This window comes from Ictalurus furcatus, chromosome 7 (assembly GCF_023375685.1).
Source record: "Ictalurus furcatus strain D&B chromosome 7, Billie_1.0, whole genome shotgun sequence".
Lineage (NCBI taxonomy): Eukaryota > Metazoa > Chordata > Actinopteri > Siluriformes > Ictaluridae > Ictalurus > Ictalurus furcatus.
In genome coordinates, this window is record NC_071261.1 from 407,876 (window position 1) to 432,213 (window position 24,338).

General features: G+C 42.6%; 1 protein-coding gene across 5 annotated transcripts; it reads left to right on the forward strand.

The window, feature by feature from the left end:
- The first annotated feature begins 1,070 nt into the window (after positions 1-1,070).
- Positions 1,071-23,490, forward strand: smg7 (SMG7 nonsense mediated mRNA decay factor). Of its 5 annotated transcripts, none has more exons than XM_053627950.1 (23): positions 1,071-1,184; positions 13,165-13,196; positions 13,358-13,475; positions 13,661-13,793; positions 14,586-14,757; positions 14,939-15,010; positions 15,107-15,257; positions 15,476-15,611; positions 15,853-16,018; positions 16,384-16,540; positions 16,768-16,838; positions 16,937-16,997; positions 17,410-17,529; positions 17,667-18,084; positions 18,180-18,321; positions 18,468-18,853; positions 19,067-19,393; positions 20,271-20,420; positions 21,250-21,333; positions 21,654-21,807; positions 22,035-22,205; positions 22,304-22,452; positions 22,658-23,490. In XM_053627950.1, the coding sequence occupies exons 1-23, from the start codon at positions 1,159-1,161 to the stop codon at positions 22,769-22,771; spliced, it is 3,510 nt and encodes a 1,169-aa protein (XP_053483925.1). In that variant the 5' UTR covers positions 1,071-1,158; the 3' UTR covers positions 22,772-23,490. The 5 variants fall into 5 exon arrangements, 3 of the variants coding, with proteins under 3 accessions (XP_053483925.1, XP_053483927.1, XP_053483926.1); XM_053627951.1 differs by lacking the exon at positions 1,071-1,184 and adding an exon at positions 9,378-9,691; XM_053627952.1 differs by lacking the exon at positions 20,271-20,420.
- Positions 23,491-24,338: the final 848 nt, after the last annotated feature.

Sequence of the window (24,338 nt, forward strand, 5' to 3'; positions counted from 1 at the left end):
TATACATCATGAGATGTTTCATGTGTGACACCTTGGTAACGAAAAGCCTTTTTATAGACCATCAATTTACTAACCCAGCTGATATTAATTTACACAGATAGGAGGTATAATTACTTTCTAACTACTTATGGATTTCAGCTGGTTCCTTGCCTTACCTTGCCTTGGAGAACTGCTTTTTCTTAGCGTGTTCAATACTTTTTTTTTCCGTGTCCACTTTATTACACATAACTTTATTTAAGGACTTTAATGTTGTGTATTCGTTATATTTCCACATTTCTTGAGTTAATACTGATGTCTGGTGAAAAGTTCATGTGAATAACCTCATTGGAAATATATTTACTGAATTTGTTTTTACGTGTTTAATACTCACTTCCCCCACGGTGCAACAGGACTGACATAGATGCAACCGGATAGACATATGTGTAACAGGAGTGACATTAGTGTAACAGGACTGATATAAGGGTAACAGAATAGACCTAAGGGTAGCAGGATCGTCATACGTGTACCAGGATTGACCAGATGACCAGTATGATGGCGTTGACGGCTCTATTAGGATTCAGTTTGAAGCTACAAATAAATCCCACTGGCACTATTATCATCAGGTAATCAAATGGCGTTGTGGGTAATGTAGGAAACTGTTACTCAAAGTGAAAATACACAAATATGTAGATGAAAGAAGTTTAACATAAAAAAATCAGTTCAGATCAATTCCTTATAAAATAAAATTTGGATGTATGTTAATTATAAAAATATATATTATATTAATATAAGTTCAACATATTAGTCATTCAGGGCGGATTTTTTTTCTTTAATATAGTCTATAAACAAAAAATCTAACTTGCGCAGTGAAGGCAGGCAGCCTGACAACGACGACAGCCCACGGGCGCCCTCTAGCGGGCCATTCGTGCTATTTGAATTGAACTCCACCGCTGACATTCCAGCCCCGCCTTATAATATGTGATTGGCTGATGGGTTATACTGATAGACCATCCAGCCAATCGTAGCAGGAGTAGACGGGATGTTGTCGAATTATGGGTGTGAAAATAATCGGGCTTTTTCCCCCTGCCTGTTAGCAAGCGGTAGCTGTAAGCGATGGACAATATGGCGCCGGGTGTAGATTTAGCTTCTGGACCTGCGGTTGTTTAATTGTCCGGCAGGATGAACCTCTGTGGCCAATATTTGCGGTAAGGAAACGTAAAAAAATATTAAATAATAAAAAAACGTCTCCACGCGAGTTGAAGTTTGTATTGCAGTAGTTTTATGCGCCAGTGTGGAATCGGTATACCGAGTACCCGGCTAGCCAACACAAGCTAAGCTAAGCTAAGCTAAGCTAAGCTAAATAGCAACGCTGGGGAGTCCAACCGAGTCGCGGTACTGAGCAAATTCCTTTAAACTTACTTATTTATGTGTTTCTACATGTGTACGTGTTTCGAGCTGTTCTTTTTAATATCGTGTAGCTAGCTGCTGAGTCTCGCTTTGTGCTGAGCCAGAACGCGGAGCTAATTTGGCTCGCTCAGGTTTTTTTTTTAAGCTAACGTTAGCAAACAAAACGACGCAGCATGTATATATAAAAAAAAAGTGTTCGCACGCGCACGAGCCGTTTTGTTGTGTTACCAAAGCTGGTAATATTGAACACTGTTAATGTGAATACTATCGTTCATTAACGTTCGGCTTGTGATATTTGACATTGCTCCTGTTTGTGGAGTCAGTGTCACATTCCTGCGAGCTAGCTATAGCTGTCTAGCTTCGTTGCCGAGTTGGTCACTGTGTTTGTTTTCCTTTGGTTTGCCTGCTTCGAGCAACCCAGATGTGTAGAGGATGCGACCCGAGCGCGTGGACACATCTGGCTGCGTTTATTTCTGCGCGACAGCTGGAGTAACTTGGCTTTGTGTTGCTCTTGTTGATACGGAGTTTGGTTGAATAGCTAACACACACACACACACACACACACACACACACGTGTGAGGGGTATACTTTTTTTTGTAACTGGTAGTCCATTAACTAGATGAGTAGTAAGACAGAATATAGAGTCTGTCCCGAACCCCAGTGTTCACTGGGTTTAATGGGAGGAATAAATCATCTCCGGGCATGCTGTTACAGGAAATGAATCAACAGTACCAGTCTAATAAAGTCTGACATAACGTGAAGAGGGTTTATTTTCAGTTATTGTTACTTTTATTGTTCTTTGTAGTAGTATTTTTTTTTGTAAGTGTTTTATTTCTCTTATACCACAGTGATTTACCGATTAAAAAAAAAAAGTTCCAGTTTTATGCATGATCCGTCATACTTTTGAAACATTTTATGTCGCGTGTAATATCATATCATGTAATAACTTCTAGACGTGTTAACTTTCCAACGTAGGACTAGATCTTTTTTTGGCTCTCGAAGACAGATAAAATGCTTCTCTGGAGTCCGGTAGTCCTGCGCCGTATTCGGATGGGGTCCGTCTGTGATGTTTGCGGCCGTACGCGGCACGGCGGTCCGGATCGAGCGTAAAACGCATGGCCGGTTGATTTTAGGCCTGTCACGATGACTACTTTTGTCGGACGATATATCGTCCCGGAAATAATTGCGACAGACTATATTATCGTCGTTTCGGCCGCATTTACACTGCATGGTTCCACTGACCCGATTCCCATTTCTCCCTCCCATGTGGCACAGATCGGATGTGACCCGTTTCGCTTGTATTTTCTCATTTTCGTAAGTCGCGCTGGATAAAAGCGTCTGCTGAATGAATGAATGTGTAAACAGGAAAGAAAAAAAAAAGCACGCGGGTTCGGATATTCTCCGATCCATTTCAGGCCTCGTCCGTATGCGGAAATAAATCTGATATGAATTGGATACGTGCGTTTGCGTCTGCCGTGTGAGCGGATAAATCGGATATTCCAGTGTCATTGAAAAAGCGACGGCGGCGAACGACGTTTCACGTGAACCGTGAAAACACAACGCTCGACAAGGGCGCTCCTGTTCTTATTTTTAATTGTATGTATTTATTCTTCCCTCTACCTTAAGAGGCCGGTCTTTTGCTTACTTTTAAATAGGGTTCGGAAAGCAAACGCTTGTATCATATTTTCGTCTGCGTCCGTTGCAAATGATGTTTTCACTTCTGTTTTTTTTTCCACTTTTCCGGTGACATCTACCTCGGGTTGTTTCGTGAAGCGTCTGGTGTAAATGTGGATATGGGTCACTTTTAAAAGAAGATGTAAGAAGGTGGTCAAATAAATCAGATATTAGCAAATCGTATTGGGCCTCGAGCTGCAGTGTTAACGCAGCCTTAGAGACCATTTCATGCTACTGATATAATGATAATATCAATCGCATGATAATGCAAGGACACCCTTTCAAAGAGCGATGAACTGTTAATCCGTAAAAACATTCAGACACTGCAATGTCAAATAGTTTCTCTCGACTGACGAAAATATCCTTTAAATTTTATATTCTGTGACGTCATGTTTTACTAATTTTAGTCAGCAATACACTGACTAAAATGGCGTTTTTGTTGATGAGACGGAAATGAAACCCAGTATTCATGTATTTTATGTAGTAACTTGAACATGCATCAACACACAACAGTAAAACTGCTCTTTTTGTGAAAGCCTGATCTGAGTGAATAACATTACAACGAGTACGTTACTGTAACACAGTCTTGTGAATCCTTTACGCTGTGGTTCCTCATGGAGCGTGGTTTAGTGCGTCGTCATGGAGACGGCGTGTTCGCAACATGACTTGTAGGTTTTTCCTTTAAGAAGTACTGTTGGTGCATTGTTGATTTGTTGTGTAATTTGTTCACCGGTATGTTTTCATTACAGTGGGTGCACTGGCTTTTGCTGGTGCAGATGGCATGTTTGACTGCAGTTATTTACCGTGTTTAGTCTCGCAGCGCGCGTTTCCCCCCAGATATTAAACACTTCCCAAATCATGAAACAAACAAACGAAATACTTATTGTTTACTTTGTTTATCATGTAAATTTTTTCCCCTCAAACGTTGAACCTTGGTTCACCTCAAACCGAAATCCGAGCGTCTCTCCTCTACGCCAGTGCTTTTTCAATTGCCGTGCTGTAAACCAAGCATGATCATATGACTGCGTGTTACTAAACGCAGCCTTCTAGAAACGCCTACTAGACAACTCCTGTGGGCATTTTATTTAGAGGTTTGATTGATTGATTGATTTATTTCTCTCGATTGATCGGTTTTGCAGATTAATCCGATAGGTGATTACTAGAACTATCGGTTATCGGCAAAAATCCACACCGATGGTTTTTCCCAGTTGCGGAAGCGGCTGAGAAGGGTCCGCTGTCATTGTACAGACCGAGAGCGGCTCCTAGAGGCGAAATAATCACCATCGCTGACATTTTATTTCACGTTTTTTTTTTTTTTATTCAATTTGGATGTCTGTTACTTTTTGGTTCAGGTTGGATGTAAATATTTTTTTATTTACTTTAATATTTATTATAGTTAATACATTAATATTGATATACTCGCAGTAAGTACAGTACATTTTAGAGTCAGTACTGTTTATTTTTGTCATAAAGTTCAGTGATATTTTACTGAATGTTATGTTTTGTCGTGGAAATCAGACAACACTCGCAGACTCGTCCTCTGAAGGGAAAAAGGTTTATTACAGAAAGATGGTTAATACAGGATGGAATAAAGCAGGATAGAATAATGAGAGCTCTGAAGTCCTTGTACTGAACCACTACTATATATATGAAACGCAGAGCATGACATAATTCTGTGTACTGGTAAGAGGCAGTTCAAACAGGCTTTGTTTTAGGATCTTGGAAGATGTTTAGATGAACCTTGAACAGAAGAACATGTTTGTGTCTCTGTAAGCAGATAAACATTCTGTACTGATCTCAGTGACATGACGTGGCCTTCTTAGGCGTTATCCTCACATGAGAATGAAACAGAACAAGAACAAACTTATTACAAAGTAAAAATGAATAATTTCCCTCACATTTCCCCTTTTATCATTACAAAATATGATAGCTAAAATTAACAGAGGAATTACAATGCTGTGAATACATCAGAACTTCAGAATCCTTTCACGATTCATCTGAATTCATCATGAAACAGAAATAACGAAGGCTTATTTTAGAGTGAAATGAGAATCATCATGGGCAAATGCATGTTTACAATAGACGTGAAATGGATGTCAATGGGTCGTCATCGTCAGTGTCGCTGGCAGAATCTAGTTCCCAGTCAGGTTTAAGATACAGCTCGGGTTGGGCTTCGTAAGGCTCGTAGTCACTTTTTGTGGACTTTTTAATTAGCATCGGTGTTTAGTCATCAGTCATTGATCTTAATGAGCAGAGGAAACACCCCCGCATGCAGGAAATTACACACGGAGCCATGATTAAGACAAGTGGAATGACGGTGACTATGGGATCACAAATGGTCAGTATCCACGACCTCCAGCCCCCGAAAACGGAGTTCAACCAATCAAACCCCGTCTCGCTAGTCTGTGGAGGGTTGCGTATCGCAGACCGCATGTGTTCAATGATAGAATAGCCATTATGTGTCTGCATGACGAGGGGGCGTGTGACGTTGTGTGAGTAGCACTGTTGGCAACGATTCTTACGACGAAAGGCGATACAGAACGGTTTACAGAGGCGGCCAATATCTTGGCATAAGGGCTTTTAACTACTAATTGTCGTCCAATCTACAGCAATAGTCTACTAGAGAACTTCGTGGGCTTATGTGGGACCTACAGAAATCACGTCGCCTTAGGCACTTAGTCCCTTCACCACGGTCAGCTAAATACCAAATTTGGGTAAAAGTGTGTGCGTCATGCACTCTTTCTGCTGCAACGATGTGATTGGCGTGATTGATCATTAAGTCTTCCATCCAATAAACTTCAATATCGCACTTTGGTTCATCTTTCCAGCTTAAGGGTCTACCCCCGGACCCCCAGTGTTGTCGGGAACGGTCCCAGTGATTTGTGAGTTTATTTCTATGACAGGGCTTAATACTAACAGATACCACCTGTACCAGGAGAAGGGTGCACGATTAGGAATAGGTTTGTATGTATGAGCGGATGTGCAGGTCGACGTCTAATGATTCGTGTCTAGTCTGCAACAGTAGTCTATGGTCAGGGAGCTTTGGGGCGTAAGAGCTGCGGTAGCAAAGTCACGTCGTCTAACCTCTGTCCTGGTCACGTGGCTATATAGTACGCACCAATGAAGTTCAGTCCTCCTAATAGTACGGTTTCCGTCGTCAACGTTTTCTCCAAAAACTACATGTCCGTGATTTCGCAGTCTACTAGATACCACTTAAGACGTCCATCATGGAGTCGCGTGGGACTGGTGTGTTGATGTGTCGGGGTGTGTATATGCAGATCGTTGCTCGTGAGCAACGGTCCTCCTAGAGGCCTCTTGATCTGGGAGAACTAGACCGTAATTCTCTTGCAGTCCCGTCTTCTCCAGCTCAGTGCTCGGCTCTGGCACTCTCCTACAGTGGCTTGCACGCATCCATGTGGCTCTCTGGTTGACTTTCTGGTTGACTGCTGAATGAGTGATAAAGAGAACCTGAAATGGCCCAGACCACCGTGGCTTGTTCCACCTGGTCCTGCGGAAGTCCTTGATCACGAACCACTCTCCGGGCTTCAGATCATGCAGCGGACCTGTGGCTGGAGCTGGAAGCGCTGCTTTTACCTGCTTGTGGATAGAGTGCAGAGCACAGGACAAGGTTGCACAGTAATTTAACATTACATCATCACATGCTGAGCTGTCACAGGTCCAATTCCTGTGTGTGGAGGTCTCCCAATCAGTATCCCAAAGGGGCTAAGCCCATCTTAAGCCTGTTTCAGAACAGCATTTGCTCAGTCTGTTTTTTAGTGTCCCGTTTTCTCTCTCTACCACCCCACCACTAGCTGGATGATATGCACAGTGCTGCTTTAAGTCAACACCCAAATATTCACCCACCTACTCAAGGGCATGGCTCACAAAAGGTGTGCCATTATCACTGGAGATTATCATTATCACTACCGCTTCTGAGTCCTGTTTGGACGTAGGGACGTGGCCTTCTCTACCTTCAAACCTCAACCCACGTTATGACCTGCACAAACATCATAAACAAAATTAATAAAAAGAAATTATTAATTTTTTTTAGCGTAATTAGAGAAACCAATGCTTTTCGCAGCCATCATTCCCCCTTTTTACGCATGGTCCCTGCCATGCGTCAACTTTGAAGACAAGGACAGCCCTGGGGGCATCGCCAAACTCCGTCAACAACCGTGCAGCCTGCTTTGTGCCACACAGCCTTTTTCGCGTTGCCCGTGCTTGGAGGTCTGAAAGCTGTAAAGAAGGAGTGATCATTTTCTTTTGAATATTGGGACCATAGATGCAGCTGCTTGCTTTGCTGCACTGTCCGCTCGAGTGTTTCCTAGGAAGACAGGGTCTAATTTGTTAGTGTGTACATCACATTTGCATACTGCAGTAGTTTTGGGGAGTAGGACTGCGTACAGTAGCTCAGAGACTCGTTTGTGGTGGGCTAAATGTATTCCTGAACTCGTCAGGAAGTTCCTGTGTTTCCAAATTGTTCCAAAATCATGTACTACCTCAAAGGCATATCTACTGTCTGTGTAGATATTTACTGACTGTCCCTCAGCAGGTCTTCATGCCTCTACGAGGGCATACAGTTCAGCTGCCTGTGCTGACAGGTATGAGGGGAGACTTCCTGACAAACCGTCGCGTGTGCGGTTACTACTGCATATCCCACACGATTTTTACCTGTCTCTGGGTCACGTGACGCAGATCCGTCCACAAAGAGGATCAGATCTGAGTTTTCCAATAGAACGTCTTTCAGGTCGACTCTAGGGGAGCAGAGTTCATTAGTCAGTACGACACAATCATATGGTTCCCCGTCTCCCTCTGTTGGAAGAAGAGTAGCAGGGTTAAGGACAGTACATGGTTTTAAAGTGACATTCGGCATGTCTAGTCTTATAGTGTTATGGTGCAGCCACCACTGGGTGGACAGGTGTGAGGTTTTCTGCTCAAGTAGGAGTAACAACACCTCATGTGGAACCAAGAGAATCAATTCTGAGTAACCTACCAGGTCTCTTTATGCCACCACAGCTTTCTCAGCTGCTGCTACTGCACGTACACACGGGAAACTCTGCAGCGACTGGATCCAGCTTACCTGAGAATGAACTGTGCAGCCTGTCACATATGCCATCTCTCTGAGTGGTGCTTCTAGAATGGAATAGTTTAGAATGAAAGATCTACGATACGAACACATACCTAGGAAAGAGAGAACCTGTTTCTTCGTCAGAGGATCGGGAATCTTCTGGATTGCAGATACTCTGTCAGCTGAGAGTTTCGTTCCACTGCTGGAGATGTCGTGCCCTAGAAATCTCACTTCTTGTTGTACATACTGTAATTTGGAGAGACTGGCTTTGTGTCCCTCTTTGGCAAGATGCTGCAACAATTTAATGGTGTCAGTGTCACACTGTGTCCTGGAGAAAGAGGTAGAGGTGCTAAGCTGTCCTTTAGCATTTGGTTGTATGGCATTAGTGACTCTATACCCTTAACACAAGCGTGTGAACGTGCAAGGACGTCTGTCAAATATGAATGCAAACCCAAACTGTCTATATCAAGAGATATACTGAAAAAACGCATTAGCTAAATCTAGGACTGAAACGGTTCGCTATTTGCTGGAACCTGGCTTAACGTAGTGTACGAATTGGGCACGTCTGGAGCTCTCTGTTTGACTGCTGCATTAACGCTTGCAAATATTGTACGAATCACCATTCATCAGGTTGTAGGGTTTATTTTCTTTTCTTTTACACCTTCTATAACTTTCAAAGTTTTATTCAATTTAACATGCTATGAAAATCAAGTGCATGTGCATTCTCGTGCACAGACAGAAAAGGTTCAAAATGTGTGCCAGATCTCTAGACATTCAATTAATCATATAACCTGTAGGATCAATAGAGCAAACTTTAAGAATGTGAAAGAGTTTACCTGTGAGAGCGAGTCCACATTTAAATTTTTTTATCTCAGTAAAATTTACTTGTGCGTTAAATTTGCCAAATATATCGTGTACTGCTGATATGATGGAATGAGTCAGTGGGCATGCCACTTGATGATGATCTGCTGTAAAAACACTGCGCCTCTTGCGCTTCTTAAGTACTCTCTTTACTTATTTATTCCTCGAACCGGACTCTTTCCGTGTATTTTTACCGTTATCTCTCTCTCTCTCTCTCTCTCTCTCTATATATATATATATATATATATTACACCCGTCGGTATATATCTTAGTTTTGAAGCTGTGATCTATGAAACACCAATCTCTCTGCCATCGCAGAGGTGAAGTTCCTCAAACTTCTTATAAGAAATGGCTCCGTGTAATACTTCTCTCAGTGTAATACACGCATTTCTTATATCACTGACTCCCTTCCATACAGACAGCAATACGCAATGACTTCATAAAATTCTAATTCTGAATTCTAAATTCGTGATTATTCCTACCAGTCAGTGTTGAGGCTGCATCGGTCTTTCGCTCCGCACCACAAAGGGCAAACCGCCTGCACATCAACATGGACTTCAGGGTGAAACTTTTTCACGAGCCTCCTCCGGTTTGCTTGTTGTCCAGAAAAGCTGAAAAGACTCGCGCAGCCCAGCCAGGAGACGCCAAATTGTCGTGGAAATTAGACAACACTCGCAGACTCGTCCTCTGAAGGGAAAAAAGGTTTATTACAGAAAGATGGTTTATACAGGATAGAATAATGAGAGCGCTCATACTAAACCACTACTATATATATGAAACGCAGAGCATGACATCATTCTGTGTACCGATAAGAAGCAGTTTGAGGCAGTTCAAACAGGCTTTGTTTTAGGATCTTGGAAGCTGTTTAGACGAACCTAGAACAGAACAACATGTTTGTGTCTCTGTAAGCAGATAAACGTTCTGTACTGATCTCAGTGACCTCACATGGCCTCCTTAGGCGTTATCCTCACATGAACCGAAAAAGAACAAAAACAAAACCATTACAAATAAAAATGTCCCTCACAGTTTTCATTCAGTATCGGTTTTAAAAACTATCGGTTGATTAATCGGTTATTGGCAGGTACTGCTCAACTTGGTTATCAGTAACTATAAAATCCACTATCGGGCGACCTCTAATTCTTTTGCTGCCGGGATGCGATCGTTTTATCACTGAGGGGGGCATGTAAGAAATTATTACAGACATCCAACTGATCAAAGTAATCCAATCTGAACAGAAATAATGGGACTCCATTTACTGCATTGTGCTTAGTGATGATGTGCACAGATCATAGACATTTTCTTTAATCACAGGTCTGTCGTCAGAGGATCTTCATCATATAATGGGGTTGAGTTCTCGAATCTGATTGGTCAGAAGCTTTGCATTATTTTTGCTCAAGCAGGAATAGCGGGTAATATCAATGCAGTCCTCCTAATACGGTATCATGACTGTTTATCAGTGCTGTATTGTGATGATGGAGCTGACTTGTCCTGAAGACTTTCCCTTGGCAGAAAATGTACTGTTACAGAGAGTTGAAACTGGATTAGACTATGTGGATTGTCTGGCATGCAAGTCCCTGTGAACGAGCTGTTGCTATAGAAACGGTTACTTGTAAATTAGCATGGGTTTAATAGAAACCTGTAATTTGAATTACTGGCAGCACACATTAATCTGAGCTTCTGCTATAGAAAATTAAAAACGGGCCTCAGTTATCAATCTTTTAGCAAATATGTCCAAGTATTTGTGTAAGCCAAACCAAACAAACATTTTCTGCCTGGTTTATCAAAGTCTCAAACGCTGATTTTTTTTTGCTTGTTTGTTTGTATATTTTGTTTTTACAAAATGCATTTTAAAAATTCCACAGTTTGATTATCATTTTTATTTATTTATTATAATGGCCTTTGGGGAACTTTAACAGCACCATCTATACCAAATAGTGCAAACAATGGTTCTTATTGAAAACAAAAAAAGGGTTAGTATTTTTGCACAAATTAGTGAACCCTTTTTTCTGGACAGTGTAAATGGGGATTGTGTCTTTCATGACGTCAAATGCCAGTGCAACGGGGAAGTCAACTCGGGGTATTCTTCTCGTATCCCAACTTGGTAGAGACTCTGACGCACTTCTAGAAGTTGCTGTGGATAATGGCATCTGCTAAATGCCGTAAATGTGATGAAAGTAAGCAGTTCAACCTCGACAATATGTTCCAGATATAAAAGTGCAGTGATCCATGCATATATGATGATTTGAGATGAATTAAGTCGAAGTTTCCATTTGTTTGTCGTCTTATGTGTACATTTACACAGACTGAGGAGCACGAGTAGGATACAAATGTTTTTTTTGTTTTTTTCTGAAGGGACAGGATTTTCATGCATACCAAATTTCCTGCGTAAACCCACCAGCGATTTATGCGTCAATCCGTTCGTATATATCGAGATAAATGAGGCGCATTGTTACGACCGGGGGGGGGGGGGATGAACGATTATCTTTATTAGAACAGCATATAACTATCCATTTTATCTGTCTATGATGCGTGTATTAGCCGAAAAATAACGAGCTTGGTGTGTGTGCCACTATGAATACGAATGCTAGTCCATTTATTGCAGAGTTGTATTGCTCTTGTGCTCTTTACTGATACTGACTTGTTGCTGCTACTTGTATTTTTATCTGTTAATTGACGTGTCGGCATCGGCTTCTGTTCCCGACAGAGCTTCAGCTTCTTTGCAGGCATGAACTCATCCCCCTTTTTACATTTTTGATACAGTGCTGATATTCTCACACTAACCAAGCTTTGCAAGTGTCTCCTGCCAAGTTATGCAAAACATCAGAGACCTGCTGGTGCCGTGCTTTTGACAATTTGTGTCCATATTATTCATGCACGGTTTGTCTCGTCAGGTCACTTTTACAGCTTTTGATCTGATAACTGAGTCTGATAGAAAGATCAGAGAGAAATTCATACTCTGCCGTTTGGTTTTGTTTGTACACAAGAAGCAAAGAACAAAAAAAAAGGTTGGATGAGGCTAGATACATTCTCATAAACCTTTTCACATTTATTTATTTGTAATCCCAGTTTCTGATGGTTGTTCATGAGTCCCGTGTTTGTCCTGAGCAGTTAAACCGCCCACTGTTCTTCAGAAAAATCCTCCAGGTCCTGCACATTCTTTGCCAGCATCTTCTGCATATTCGACCCCTTTCCAACAGCGACTATATGATGCTGAGATCCATCTTTTGACTCTGAGGACGACTGAGCTGAGGCTTTTATTGTATTGTGTTGCCTTCTTGAACATCAGGGAATATTTGCACCTCATGTAATAGTTGTGTACGAGTCCCTCAGTTCTCCTCGGCGTGAAAAGATGGATCTCAGCATCACGTAGTCGCTGTTGGAAAGGGGTCAAACATGCAGAAGATGCAGGAAAAGCGAAGAATGTGCAGGACCTGGAGGATTTTTCTGAAGAACAGTGGGCAGTTTAACTGCTCAGGACAAACACGGGACTCATGAACAACCATCACAACACACAAACACAGTCGTGGATCATCCAGGTAACGACACACAGTATTAAGAATCAAGCGTGTGTAAACTTGTGAACGGGGTAATTTGTGTAAGTTGAGTTATTACTGTGTCTTGTGGATCGATATCTGCTATGTGAAATAACTTATTCAGGGCAGAACTAAATAACAGACAGTGCAATTTTTATGATCGTTTTGCAGATTCTGCAGGGTGTATGTAAAGTTATGACCTCCACTGTAAATATAATGTAAATGTAATTCAGCGTTTATTTTGATATATTACTATTTAATATCCAGAGCCCTTTGTATTTCCGCAGCTCTGTACTTCTGGCTCACTTTTTGCAGAAAAATCTGCAGCTCACAACACGCGTTATGTCTCGTTAGTGTCCTGCCTTCATGTTGATTGAGGATCCTCTCCCTTTCTCACCGGAGAGTGGAACTGGAACGAGAGCTCTGAATTATTATGTCAACCTCTTAAGTTTGCGTGAGCGAAATTTGACAAAACACACCTTATGCTACTGGATGCAGAACTGTGCTTCTTATCAGATCAACATGAACACCTGTGGATCATATACAAATGATGGCATTGTTTTACTCACGACTTGATGTGTTACATATTTACATGTGAATGTGAAGTATTTTTGCTAAGTCTTTGTTTTTTTGTTTGAGCAGGCAGGCAGAGGCCCTGAAGGCTGACATGACAGGTATGGTTGGTAATCATTATATCCAGATATAAAGTAGTAAAATACCGACAAACAGGATATTCCACTTTTAAGTTTCCTTTGTGATATGAAAGTATTGCATGTTTTCCCGAAGAAGTCCAGGTGTGTTCGCAATTGATTTTAGTGTTTTGTGTGCTTTACAGATTCGAAACTCGGAGCTGCTGAGGTCTGGACATCACGACAGGCTCTTCAGGACCTGTACCAGAAAATGCTGGTGACAGACCTGGAGTATGCTCTGGACAAGAAAGTCGAACAAGACCTGTACGTGGAAAACCTTACAGTCATGTGTACAATAATTACATCCTTACTCGCATCGGTTACTCGTACCCACAGTAATTAGCGAATTGGAGGACAGCTTGTCTCTTTTTGTAACATACTTTTAAAGCTATGAGTAGAGAAGCTCTAAATCTTTTCCTAACTCTTTTTTTTTTTCTTTCTTTCTCCAGCTGGAACCATGCATTTAAGAATCAGATAACAACACTACAGAGTCAGGCCAAAAACAGAGCCAACCCCAATCGAAGTGAAGTACAGGCCAATCTCTCGCTTTTTCTCGAGGCAGCTAGTGGTTTCTACACACAGGTGAGTTGCTGATGAGCTTCTGATGAAATCAGCTTGAGACTGGTCTCTATAATTCTAATAATAATAATATAAACAAGAAGAATAATAATTAGAAGAAGAACAAAACTCAAAAACTCTGTCACGGACAGCTGGGAGCACAAAATGAACGATCACGGGTAAATGGTGATTAAATAAATAAATGAAATGGTTACATTTTTCATCAGCTGAAGCATTTATTCGTGGCTTACATCAGTTTTATTTGTCTCAATTTATGTGTTTGTGTTGCTCAGTTTCTTTTTTTTTTTTTCCTTTAATGTTCTGAAATGAACCAGCTGGTTTTCAGAAAGTCTCCCTGATTCCTTCCTTCGTCCCTGACCCGCTGACACGGCCAGCTAGCATGGGGATGCGTTTCTGGTGGAGACTCCCTCCAAAGCACTTCTATAAGTCTGACTAGATATGGGTGTCTGCTAAACGCTGTAAACGAAACGAAAATGAGCAATTTAACTCCAGCAGTATATTCTGTATGTAAACGTGCAGTGATTCATGCAAATGATGTGCTGCGAAGTCCATTAAGTCAAAGTTTACCCTAGTTCATTTTCCTATGGGTAAATCTGCACACGTTCAAGAGCACGAGTAGGATGCAAACGTTTTTTAATGAATAAATCCGTTCGCGTCCCGCTTGACGAATGAGGCCCATTGTTATAAGATGACCGTGCGGTTTTGCGCTTTTAATTAGCATCCATTAATCCAAAGTTTTCAGAAGCATTTCAACGATTTCTGAAAGGCGCTTTTATGGAAAACCTCCCTCCTCAGTTGTTGCAGGAGCTGTGCACGGTGTTCAACGTGGACTTGCCATGTCGTGTGAAGTCATCTCAGCTTGGCATAATCAGCAATAAACAGTGCAACTCCAGCGCTATTGTGAAGCCACAGCCCAGCTCCTGCTCCTATATCTGTCAGCACTGTCTTGTCCACCTGGGGGACATCGGTGAGTCTTCACACAATGTGCTTTCCTTCTTCAATAGCACGTGCTTTATTTATACCGACTCTGTCACATGGTTATTAATCGCTGCGTTTATGATGGACGAGTGAAGAAATATGTGTTTGGGTGGTTTTTTTTTTTTTTTTTTTTTTTGCATTCAAGATTTACATTCCTCCCTTTTCTATAGCACGATATCGCAACCAGACAAGCCAGGCGGAATCCTATTACAGACACGCAGCTCAGCTTGTTCCATCAAACGGTCGGTCACTGTTAGCAGTAATATACTAGAACATCAAAACATGTACACTAACAGCTTTCTTAAGAAGGGTATTGAAATGTCTGGTTTTGCCATCAGGTCAACCGTACAATCAGCTGGCTATCCTGGCCTCCTCCAAAGGAGACCACCTCACAACAATCTTCTACTACTGTAGAAGCATTGCAGTCAAATTCCCCTTTCCAGCCGCTTCCACCAACTTACAGAAAGCGCTTTCCAAGGCTCTTGAGAGGTATGCACCGTACTACTTTTGTTTGTATTTTTTTTACATTTTAATTATTTATTTTTTAAAAAATATCAATACGGCTTGACCGTTTCCTCTCACCGTATTCTGGTATTTGATTTATATGTGTAGTATTGCAGATGGCACTGTATTTGTCAAGAAATCAGTATCAGTTATTTCGATGGTTTCATCATGTGGCGTGAAATTTATGAACTGTACATCTGCAGCCGCGACGAGGTCAAAACGAAGTGGAGCGTGTCCGATTTCATCAAGGCCTTCATCAAGTTCCACGGACACGTTTACCTCAGCAAAAGCCTGGAGAAACTCGGTGCACTGAGGGAGAAGCTGGAAGAACAGTTTCAGGTACACAGGCACCCCCCCCCCCCCCCATTATGTCTATTCATATGCGGGGAATTTTACTAAACATTATTTTGATGCTCTGGCCCACTGGATAATGTTCCCTGCCAAGATTGACTAGGTTGATGTTTGTTAATGGCAAGTAGACTCTTGTTTGGCCCTAAGCTCAACGCTCATATTACATTATTGGTTCAAATGTTTATTAAGGTTGGGAACAGTATAGTCAGTCTCATTTTCTTCAATACAGCGACTGATTCTCCAGAAAGCCTTCAGCTCTCAGCAGCTCGTCCACATGACCGTTATTAACCTGTTCGAGCTGCACCACCTCAGAGACTTCAGCAACGAGACTGACGATCAAAGCTTCAGCTCGGATGAACAAATGATCAGCTGGATCCAGCTACTCGGCCTTTTCAGTAAGTGCCTCCAAACGTTGCTCTTCAGCGCGTTAATATACGGTCTCGTCTGAAGTTTGGACCAGTATGTAATGTGAAATACGAGACATTTTTCTGGTTAAATATAAACTACAAACTAAACAGTATTTTCTTTAGATTTAAAATAGGCCTATGTTCTTGTAACGCCATGTCTGGGTTTATAATTATTTGACCGGTTACCTGCAACATGCATTTTACATTAAGCAAGATTACAGCAATCAGATTAATGGATTTCGGAGATGCTCATGCTGTAAATATTGCATATTTAAGCACTCTGGTTCGCTCAGTGCTGTGTAAACAAACCGGCTTTCAAGACTGTGTTCTAACGCAAGTGGCTTTTCCTCCAGCGTCTTTCCTGGGTGTGATGTGCAGCCGAGCCTTACTGAATAAGAACCAGGAGGAGATCATGGGAGAGTGCCCCCTGCCAGCTGTCAAGGTGTCCCTGGATTGGCTGAGGCTGCGGCCTGGCGTGTTTACCGAGAGCGCTGTCGACCAGAGACAATAGTATGACGATCCTTCCTTTCCATTTCCTTTTAACGTTTTAACAATAGGGCCCCATTCAACATGGGGCTGTATCGTTGTTGTCTGAAATTAATTCCGCAAAGATGCTCCGCTTGCATTCCTTGCCATGCTCATGAATTTTCGAAACGGTTATTGGTGTTTGGCAGGGAAACGAGTTTGATTACGTGTCTCATCTTGATTTATGTGATGTATGTGTCATCTTCACACAGCATTTGGCCATGGCTGGTGTCCATACTTAACAGCTTCCAGCCCAAGGAGGAGGATGTGTCAAATTCATCAGGTAACATGTGGAACCACTTAGTGGGAGCGTTATCATGTCTCGTCGCCACGTCATGTATAACGGTAATTATTCCTGAAACTGTTTTGGTTCTCTTCCAGCTACTCCACTTCCAGAAGAGTTTGAGCTCCAAGGCTTTTTGGCTTTGAGGCCTGCTTTAAGGTAACCTTTTTATTAAGTTCTCATAATCAGACGCTCTCTTAAACCAAAACCTAGAAATCTTCTAAGAGCTTGAAGTAGAGGCCTGTGCAGGACTTATTTCTCACGTCTGCATAATACATGCTTGTCTCTCTATCTCTTTCTCTCTCTCTCATTCTCTCGTGCTACATGTGTCTTTTAGTTACTTTACAGTTACAGTACTTGTTAATCAAATTTATATATTTCACTTTAGATTGTTTAAAAAAAAAAGTGCCAATATGTGCAAGATAAGACAAAGAGAGAAGTATCAAGCTGCTGCTCTGTCTGTTCTCACTACATACCAGTTGTTACGCTATGTCCAGCCAGACCTCTACTTTATGCTTCTGTTTTGGTTCTGTGACTTGGTTGGTAACCTAAATACAAATTGGTGATCCAGGTTGCTAGACTTTTCCAAAGGGCACCAAGGCATCGCAGTTGGCAAAGACAGCTTCATAGTTCATGCCCGTCATCAAAGGCTCATCAGTTTGGGCAAGTGGCTGGCAGACAACCACCCTGGGTGAGTTTATTTATTTATTTATTTATTTATTTATTTATCTGTCTATTTATTTATATACCCTGCTCCCTTTTACTTTTCTTTGACCAGGTTTCACTTTATGTAACATTTTTTTTCTTCACTTCACTCTGTGTCTACAGCCTAATCCAGTGCCGCATCAGCGACGGTTCTCTTCTCTTCTTCACTGACATCCCTGAGCTGGCGGTAGAGGAGCCACAGGAGAAGGAGCCTTCTGTGTTGCAGGAATCTTCAAACGGTGAACAGAATCCAAACGATGGTTCTTCCGGCCTCAAATCAGTACTTTCCGTGGGGAAGAGCCAGAGCAGCGGTCTGGACAGCAGCGAGAGGCCTGTAGTCACCTTCAAGGAGAACATCAAACCTCGCGAGCAGAGCCGTGACCAGAGCCGCAACCAGCAACACAGGGACGGAGGGAAGGAGCGAGCCGGCTTTGGCAAGGGCAACGGAATGCCGCTGAAAAACGAGCAGAAGAAGGATGGCAAGAGGAAGAGTGAGGTTAAAAAGAACAGTCATGAAAAAGCGTTGGATGCAGGGAAACAGGTGAGGGGGAATCGCTCTTCTGCTATTCCTATGCATTTCTTCTTGTGGGGTTCGGTCTGTTTGGTTTCTCATTCACTCTTCTGGCTTCTGTGAAGGTCAAAACTCAAGTGGAAATGAGGAAGACCCCGGTGTCTGAGGCGAGGAAAACTCCAGTCACGCAGACGCAGACAACGTGCTCGTCCCAGTTCATCCCCATACATCACCCGGGAGCGTTTCCTCCTCTCCCCAGCAGGCCAGGTGCAAACACGCACTTTCAGTGACCTCTGTAACCATGGCCAGAAAGTCAAACTGACCTGGATTTATTAATAGACATCTGTTTTCTGAATGTGTGTACAAATTCTTCTAGTGGAGGTGTTTTATCATTTTCTTCTCTTCTACACCAGGTTTTCCTCCGCCAGCGTATGTGATCCCACCCCCTGTGGCATTTTCAATGAACCCTGGGTTCACCTTCCCAACCGGTGTTTCTGTCGCCACCTCATTCCTTCAGCCAGCCTCCCATCCTCAGTCTCCCAACCAGGTGCAGGCTGGAAAGCCCTCACACATTCCCTACAGCCAGCAGAGACCCTCTGGCCCTGGTTCCCTCACTCAGGGCCCTCCTCAACCTCAAGCCCCGCCTCAACCCCAGCAACCACAGCCAGCTCCTCCACAGCCTTCCAAACAAGCCCTACAGCAGAGTGTGCAGCTTCAGGTGCAGCAACAACAGCAGTCACCCACCAAGCAGAACTCTCAGCTGGGCAAGAGTCCACCTCACCACACTGGCATGCAGCAGGTACCCAAGTCACATATATCCGTCTGATAATGACTCTAGATAATAAACTAGCCAGCTTCGGATAACGTTTTATATGCCCTTCCTGGATACAATTCCATATGAGGTATTCAGTTCATTCTTGTTGTCAAGGATACTAGGTTTATCACCTAGTATGATGAATACAAGTAAATGAGCACAGTCTCCATGACCATGCCATCTCTGTCTCTTACACAGCCATACATGCCTGTATCTGAGCAGGCTGGCCAAATGTGGAGCCAACACCAGGCCCCGCCCTCGATGTCCAAGATGCCCATGCCCGTCAAACCGCCGTTCTTCATGCCGACACAGGACCACATGAAGCTGTTTGAGCATTCGATGCCTCCCCAGCCCAGCATGGACAAGAAGATGAATTTCCAAGAAGTGAAGATGCAGGATTTTTACTGGGAGCCACCGTACCGGATGACTGAGAACAGGGGCAGCATGGTGGACAGGATGGGAAAACACCAGCCTGGAGTCTTTTGCCCAGAACAGGACAACTCGCCTAGAGTGCCACCTTATGAGGTATGCTAGCACTTGATTTTTAATTTGTTCTGTTTTGGTTGGTGTTTTGGGTATGATGGATATTTCTCAACTGGCAATACTACTTAAATGTGTTTTATCATTACTTCCTTTTAACGTTTAACTTAAATTCATGAAATTATCATGCATATTCACACAGTAATTATGGTCATATTTCTGCGTTTATGTCTTCGTCAGGAAGTTTTGCTTTCGTTCTAACGAATGTCGCTCTTAAATCGGCGTTCCAGCTTTATTCAAAAGAATGAAATCGACGATTTTCCGTACAATTCTGGACAGATACTGCGGTTCATTATCCGTCTTAAAGAAACAAGTCCTCTTTCAGATTCTGATAACCTGGGTACTCTGTTTAAGTAGTGTGTGTGTGTGTGTGTGTGTGTGTGTGTGTGTGTGTGTGTGTGTGTGTGTGCATTCAACACTATGATTTTAGGACCTTTTTTTTTTTTTTTTTAGTGTGTTTTGTGGTGAGATGTACTGATGTGACTTATGGAGCGCTGTATTTCAGTACTAATAGGAGGCCTAAAATGTATGCATGCCTTAAACCTTTCCTTTTCTATTCTTTCCAAGCTGTCCTCTGCAAGGGTGAAATTTCATGAACGTGTTAGTTAGACTGACTTTTCCAATCCAATTGGATGTAAATCCAAGTTCTGATTTACATTGTCTATTTTTCATTTTTATTTAAATAATAATCAAATATCTTGGCAAAGCAAGTATCTCCATTGGGTACTGCTGCTTTTCTCAGGTTCTCCGTCAGGTGCTCTCGTTTCTTAAAGGGCTGTTTTCTTTCTCTCTCTCTCTCACCTTCCTTCATTCTTTTTCTCTTCTGTCTCCTTCCTTTCCTGTGTACTTCATCTCTCACTAGGACAACAAGAGCTCTCCTCTTCTTCCTCCAGACCTGTTAAAAACTCTGGCAGACTTTGAGGAGGAGGAGGAGTTGGTCTTTTCTAAGCCTCATGATTTCTACCAGGCCTTGGCCGGCCCTCTTAATTCTGCTCCTGGAAGAAACATGTTTGTATGTGGTTTTCCCTCCTATTTCTTTAGGCAGGGATTTTTAAAAATTTCTCTGTCTACTTTTTTACAAACTATTGCTTCAGCTGCTTTATTGTGTTGATGTTAGTGGTTGATGGACAGTCAGAAGAACGCATCATGTTGAATGTTTGAGAATGGTGGTAATTCCATAACCATTCAGTCTATAGCTATTTTGTAGGGATGCATCAGTCCCTTTTTTTTTTCTGTTTTCAATATGAAACTGCTATTGATCTATTGAGTATCAACCGATCCTGATCCAAAATGGACATTCGCACTGTAATAATTCTCTACTACTAGCATAAAGGGACTCTAAGACTGGTGCTAAAAGGGAGGAAGCAAGCTGTAGGTATTTTCTTGGGGTCCTGCATGCGAACAGCCCCAAGCTGTCCATCAACTCATCACTTTAATATATACTCACCGTCCATTTTACTCGGCGCATCTGTTCACCGCATGCAGCTCTCTAATCAGTCAAGTATGTGGCAGCATCGCAATGCAAAAAATGTATGCGTTGCACTGCTGCCATTTGATTGGCCGATAAGATAACCGCATGAACGTGCAGGTGTACAGTACAAGGTAGCTGTGTAGAAATGAAGATCTGTTCCATGTATAAAGGAATGCCAGTAGAATGCTTCAGAAAAGATCATTTTCCCTGAATCTCACTATTGTATTGGTGCATCTCTGTCATGGCTAGGGTTAGTACCTAAAAATATTAGAGATGAACATTTTCTTGAACATGTATTTTTATTTCTATTTTACCTCACACGCATAATCATTTTACTTCTAATTTTTATTATTATTATTTTTTTTTGTAGTTATCAAGCCAGTCCAGAATAGACAGTGGATCAGAGGTAATGGGTCAGTCCTCTTTACTACACCGATCTGTCTTTCCCATTCAGGTAAGTCAATAATGTAATTTATTACCAAACACATACACACGTTATCGCAGCCCGATGAACTGTTTGTACCACTAGATGGCAGCAGAGTCCACGGCAATACTCCATTACTCCGGTGCAGTTTGATTTCTTTTTGAAAGAAGAGTTACTTGCTTTGATTTTTGGTCAGCGATTAATAGCGCTAGGTCTTCGGAAAGCAGCAGCAGCTTGTTACAGTTAGGTTGTAATTTCTGTGTATGATTAGAGGCACCAATTCTTCAGCAAATTATTAATTAAAGGCTGCATTGCTCTCTCACGATGATAAAGAAATTCTGGTTTTCTAGGAGAACTACCAAAACAACAGCATATTCAGCGAGGCATACGGTAAAAATATGGTGAACACATCAAAGCCTGATGTACCCATGATGCACCAGGAACCCTCCCTCTATTCACTGTTTGAAGGAACTCCATGGTCACCCTCTCTTCCTGCCAGCTCGGGTATGTCATCTTTCTCAGCTGCTTTCTCTAGGGGACCAGCGTTTTATCTTATAACCAGATTATTGATCAGACTTGATACTCGCATGTTAAAGAAATCACTTCCGTCGAATATGAATGATCTCTGTTGAACGTTATCTTGTTAAAGTTACTGCCACGCTTACACAATCATGACTGAAAAAGCGTATTCTATGATGAAGAATTGAGACGTCCTGTTCTGTGTTCTGCAGATCACTCAACCCCAGCGAGCCAGTCGCCTCACTCGTCCAACCCGAGCAGCCTGCCGTCGTCGCCTCCCACTCACAGCCACGGTGCTCTCCCCTTTTCCAATTTTGGTCCCATCGGAACACCAGACAGCCGTGACCGCAGAACAGCCGACCGCTGGAAGCCCGAAAAGACTGGTAGACTCTCTTTAAACTGAGGCTTCATCAATAATTATTACCGTTATGTCTGTGCTTAAATGAAAATATTCACCATGGGGCCACCTTTTCCTCTGTAGGCGTGAGTGGCTTTGGGCTGGACTACTTGCCCGCTGGCTCGTCTGCCCCAGAGCCAAACAGCTGGCACCAGAGTGCCCCAACCAATAGCTGGGCAGCCCAGGACATGCCCATGGACGACTCCTCCACTGTCTTACTTGACAGCTTCAAGGTAAATTCCACAGTTGCAGGATGGAATGTTTGAAGATGAGCAGTGTGTTTGTGTCCTGTTCATCTGCTTAAGCATAGACTGAAATTCGTAGTTCGTTTTATAATGGTAATTAGGTAGAGTGTAGCATAATATTTGCTGGGTGTCTCTTGTTTCTGACTAGTTCTCTCAGCAGTTCAGTGTGTTAAACGAGCCTCTGTGTTCTCAGTCTATCTGGTCAAGCTCAATGATGCAGCCAGGCCCTTCTGCGCTGGAGCAGCTCCTCATGCAGCAGAAGCAGAAGCAGCAGCGCGGCCACGGCACTATGAACCCGCCGCACTGAAGAGATACACAAAGCGGGTGCCAAGCACTTGTGCGAAAATGATACCGAAGTCAAAGAAGAGGTGCAAAACCACAAGCTCCAATCGGAAATTTGTTTTCCGGCGTTAATCTGCGTGTGGAGGCTGGAGACGGCAGCCGGCGTGAACCGACGCGCTCCAAAGCAACCGCTCGTCTGAGCGACAGGGGAGGTGCAGCCCTCTCCTCTCTCTTTCAACTCTGTCTCTCTATCTTTGCCTTTCTGTGCCTCTGAGGCAAAGGAGGGCATAAAAAGCACCTGATATACCGCACTGCTCAGCATGTAGCCGCTGCAGAACCGGTCACAGAGGCTGACTTTGAGGGAACTCCCGCTCTGATCACCACTCTGCTTCCTCTAAGGGACAAATAAAAGTACTCCTCCTGTTTAATTTGGGCTCTGGATGCTGGACCGGACCTCGTCAAAACCACCTGCTTTTACCTGCAACTGATTCACAGCACATGGGAGAGAATGACTGTGTGTGTGTGTGTGTGTGTGTGTGTGTGTGTGTGTGTGTGTGTCTGTCTGTCTGTCTGTCTGTCTGTCTGTGAGGGGGAAGAATCGGGGTGTTTTACGAACAGGTAGAAGCGGAAGAGCAAAACAGAAGGATGAACTTTTTACTGACGTCTGAACATATTAGCATGGAGGAGGGCTCTGTAGCTAGGGTGTGAAAGATATAGTAAGAATAAAGTGCTGTGTATATTGCAGTGGGTGTAACGAGTGTGCCTCTATGGATTGCACACAGGACATAGTTGGACATCTATTGGATGGGTTTTGTGTTTTTTTTGGGGGGGTGGGGGTGGGGGGATGGGGGGTCTGTTATCTGCTCTTCTAGAAATGGAACTGCTAGGAACTGCACCATGATATTATAGCTTAATGATTCAAACGGAGGTAGGGCTTAGACTATAGATATTGAGTGTAGTATCATTAGCTGCAATAGAATTTGCATTTAACAATACTGTATTTTGTGACTTGTTATGTAGCAGTTTTAGCTTTGAGACAATATTGGATTAATATGTTCAGTAGTTTACTGCTAAAGGGGAGCTTTATATATTATCCTCCCCGTCCCTTCTAGCTCTTCTTGTTTTCTTGAGCACCACTTTAACTTGCTTGCAGCTCCATTTTGTTCATGTTCTGCCTTTCGAAGTTTTAAGCAGTTTTTTCAGCTCTTTTTTTTTTGTTTTGTTTTTTTTTGTGTCTCGTCAGTGTTTGTAGTATTTCTCTCTCTTGTTTTGTCTCTTTTTCTTTTTAAAAGAATCACCAACATCATGGTTGGCAGTGTCTCGAAGATAAAAACTAGCAAAAAAAAAAACTAAACAAAACGGGTCCAGCATCAACGCTGCTGGTTCAGCATTGTGGGGGTGGGGGTGGGGCGGGGACACAAGCAGAAGGAACTGTTTTCTGAATGAAGGGATGAGAACATTTCCATCGCCTCTAACTGTAACCTGATCAGAGGAAAACGTAACGTCCACCCAGGTACTTGGTGTTAAAGAGAAACCAGTCTTTTGTTCAGCCATCACTGTTAAAAAAAAAGGAATTATAAGTTTTTTGTGCT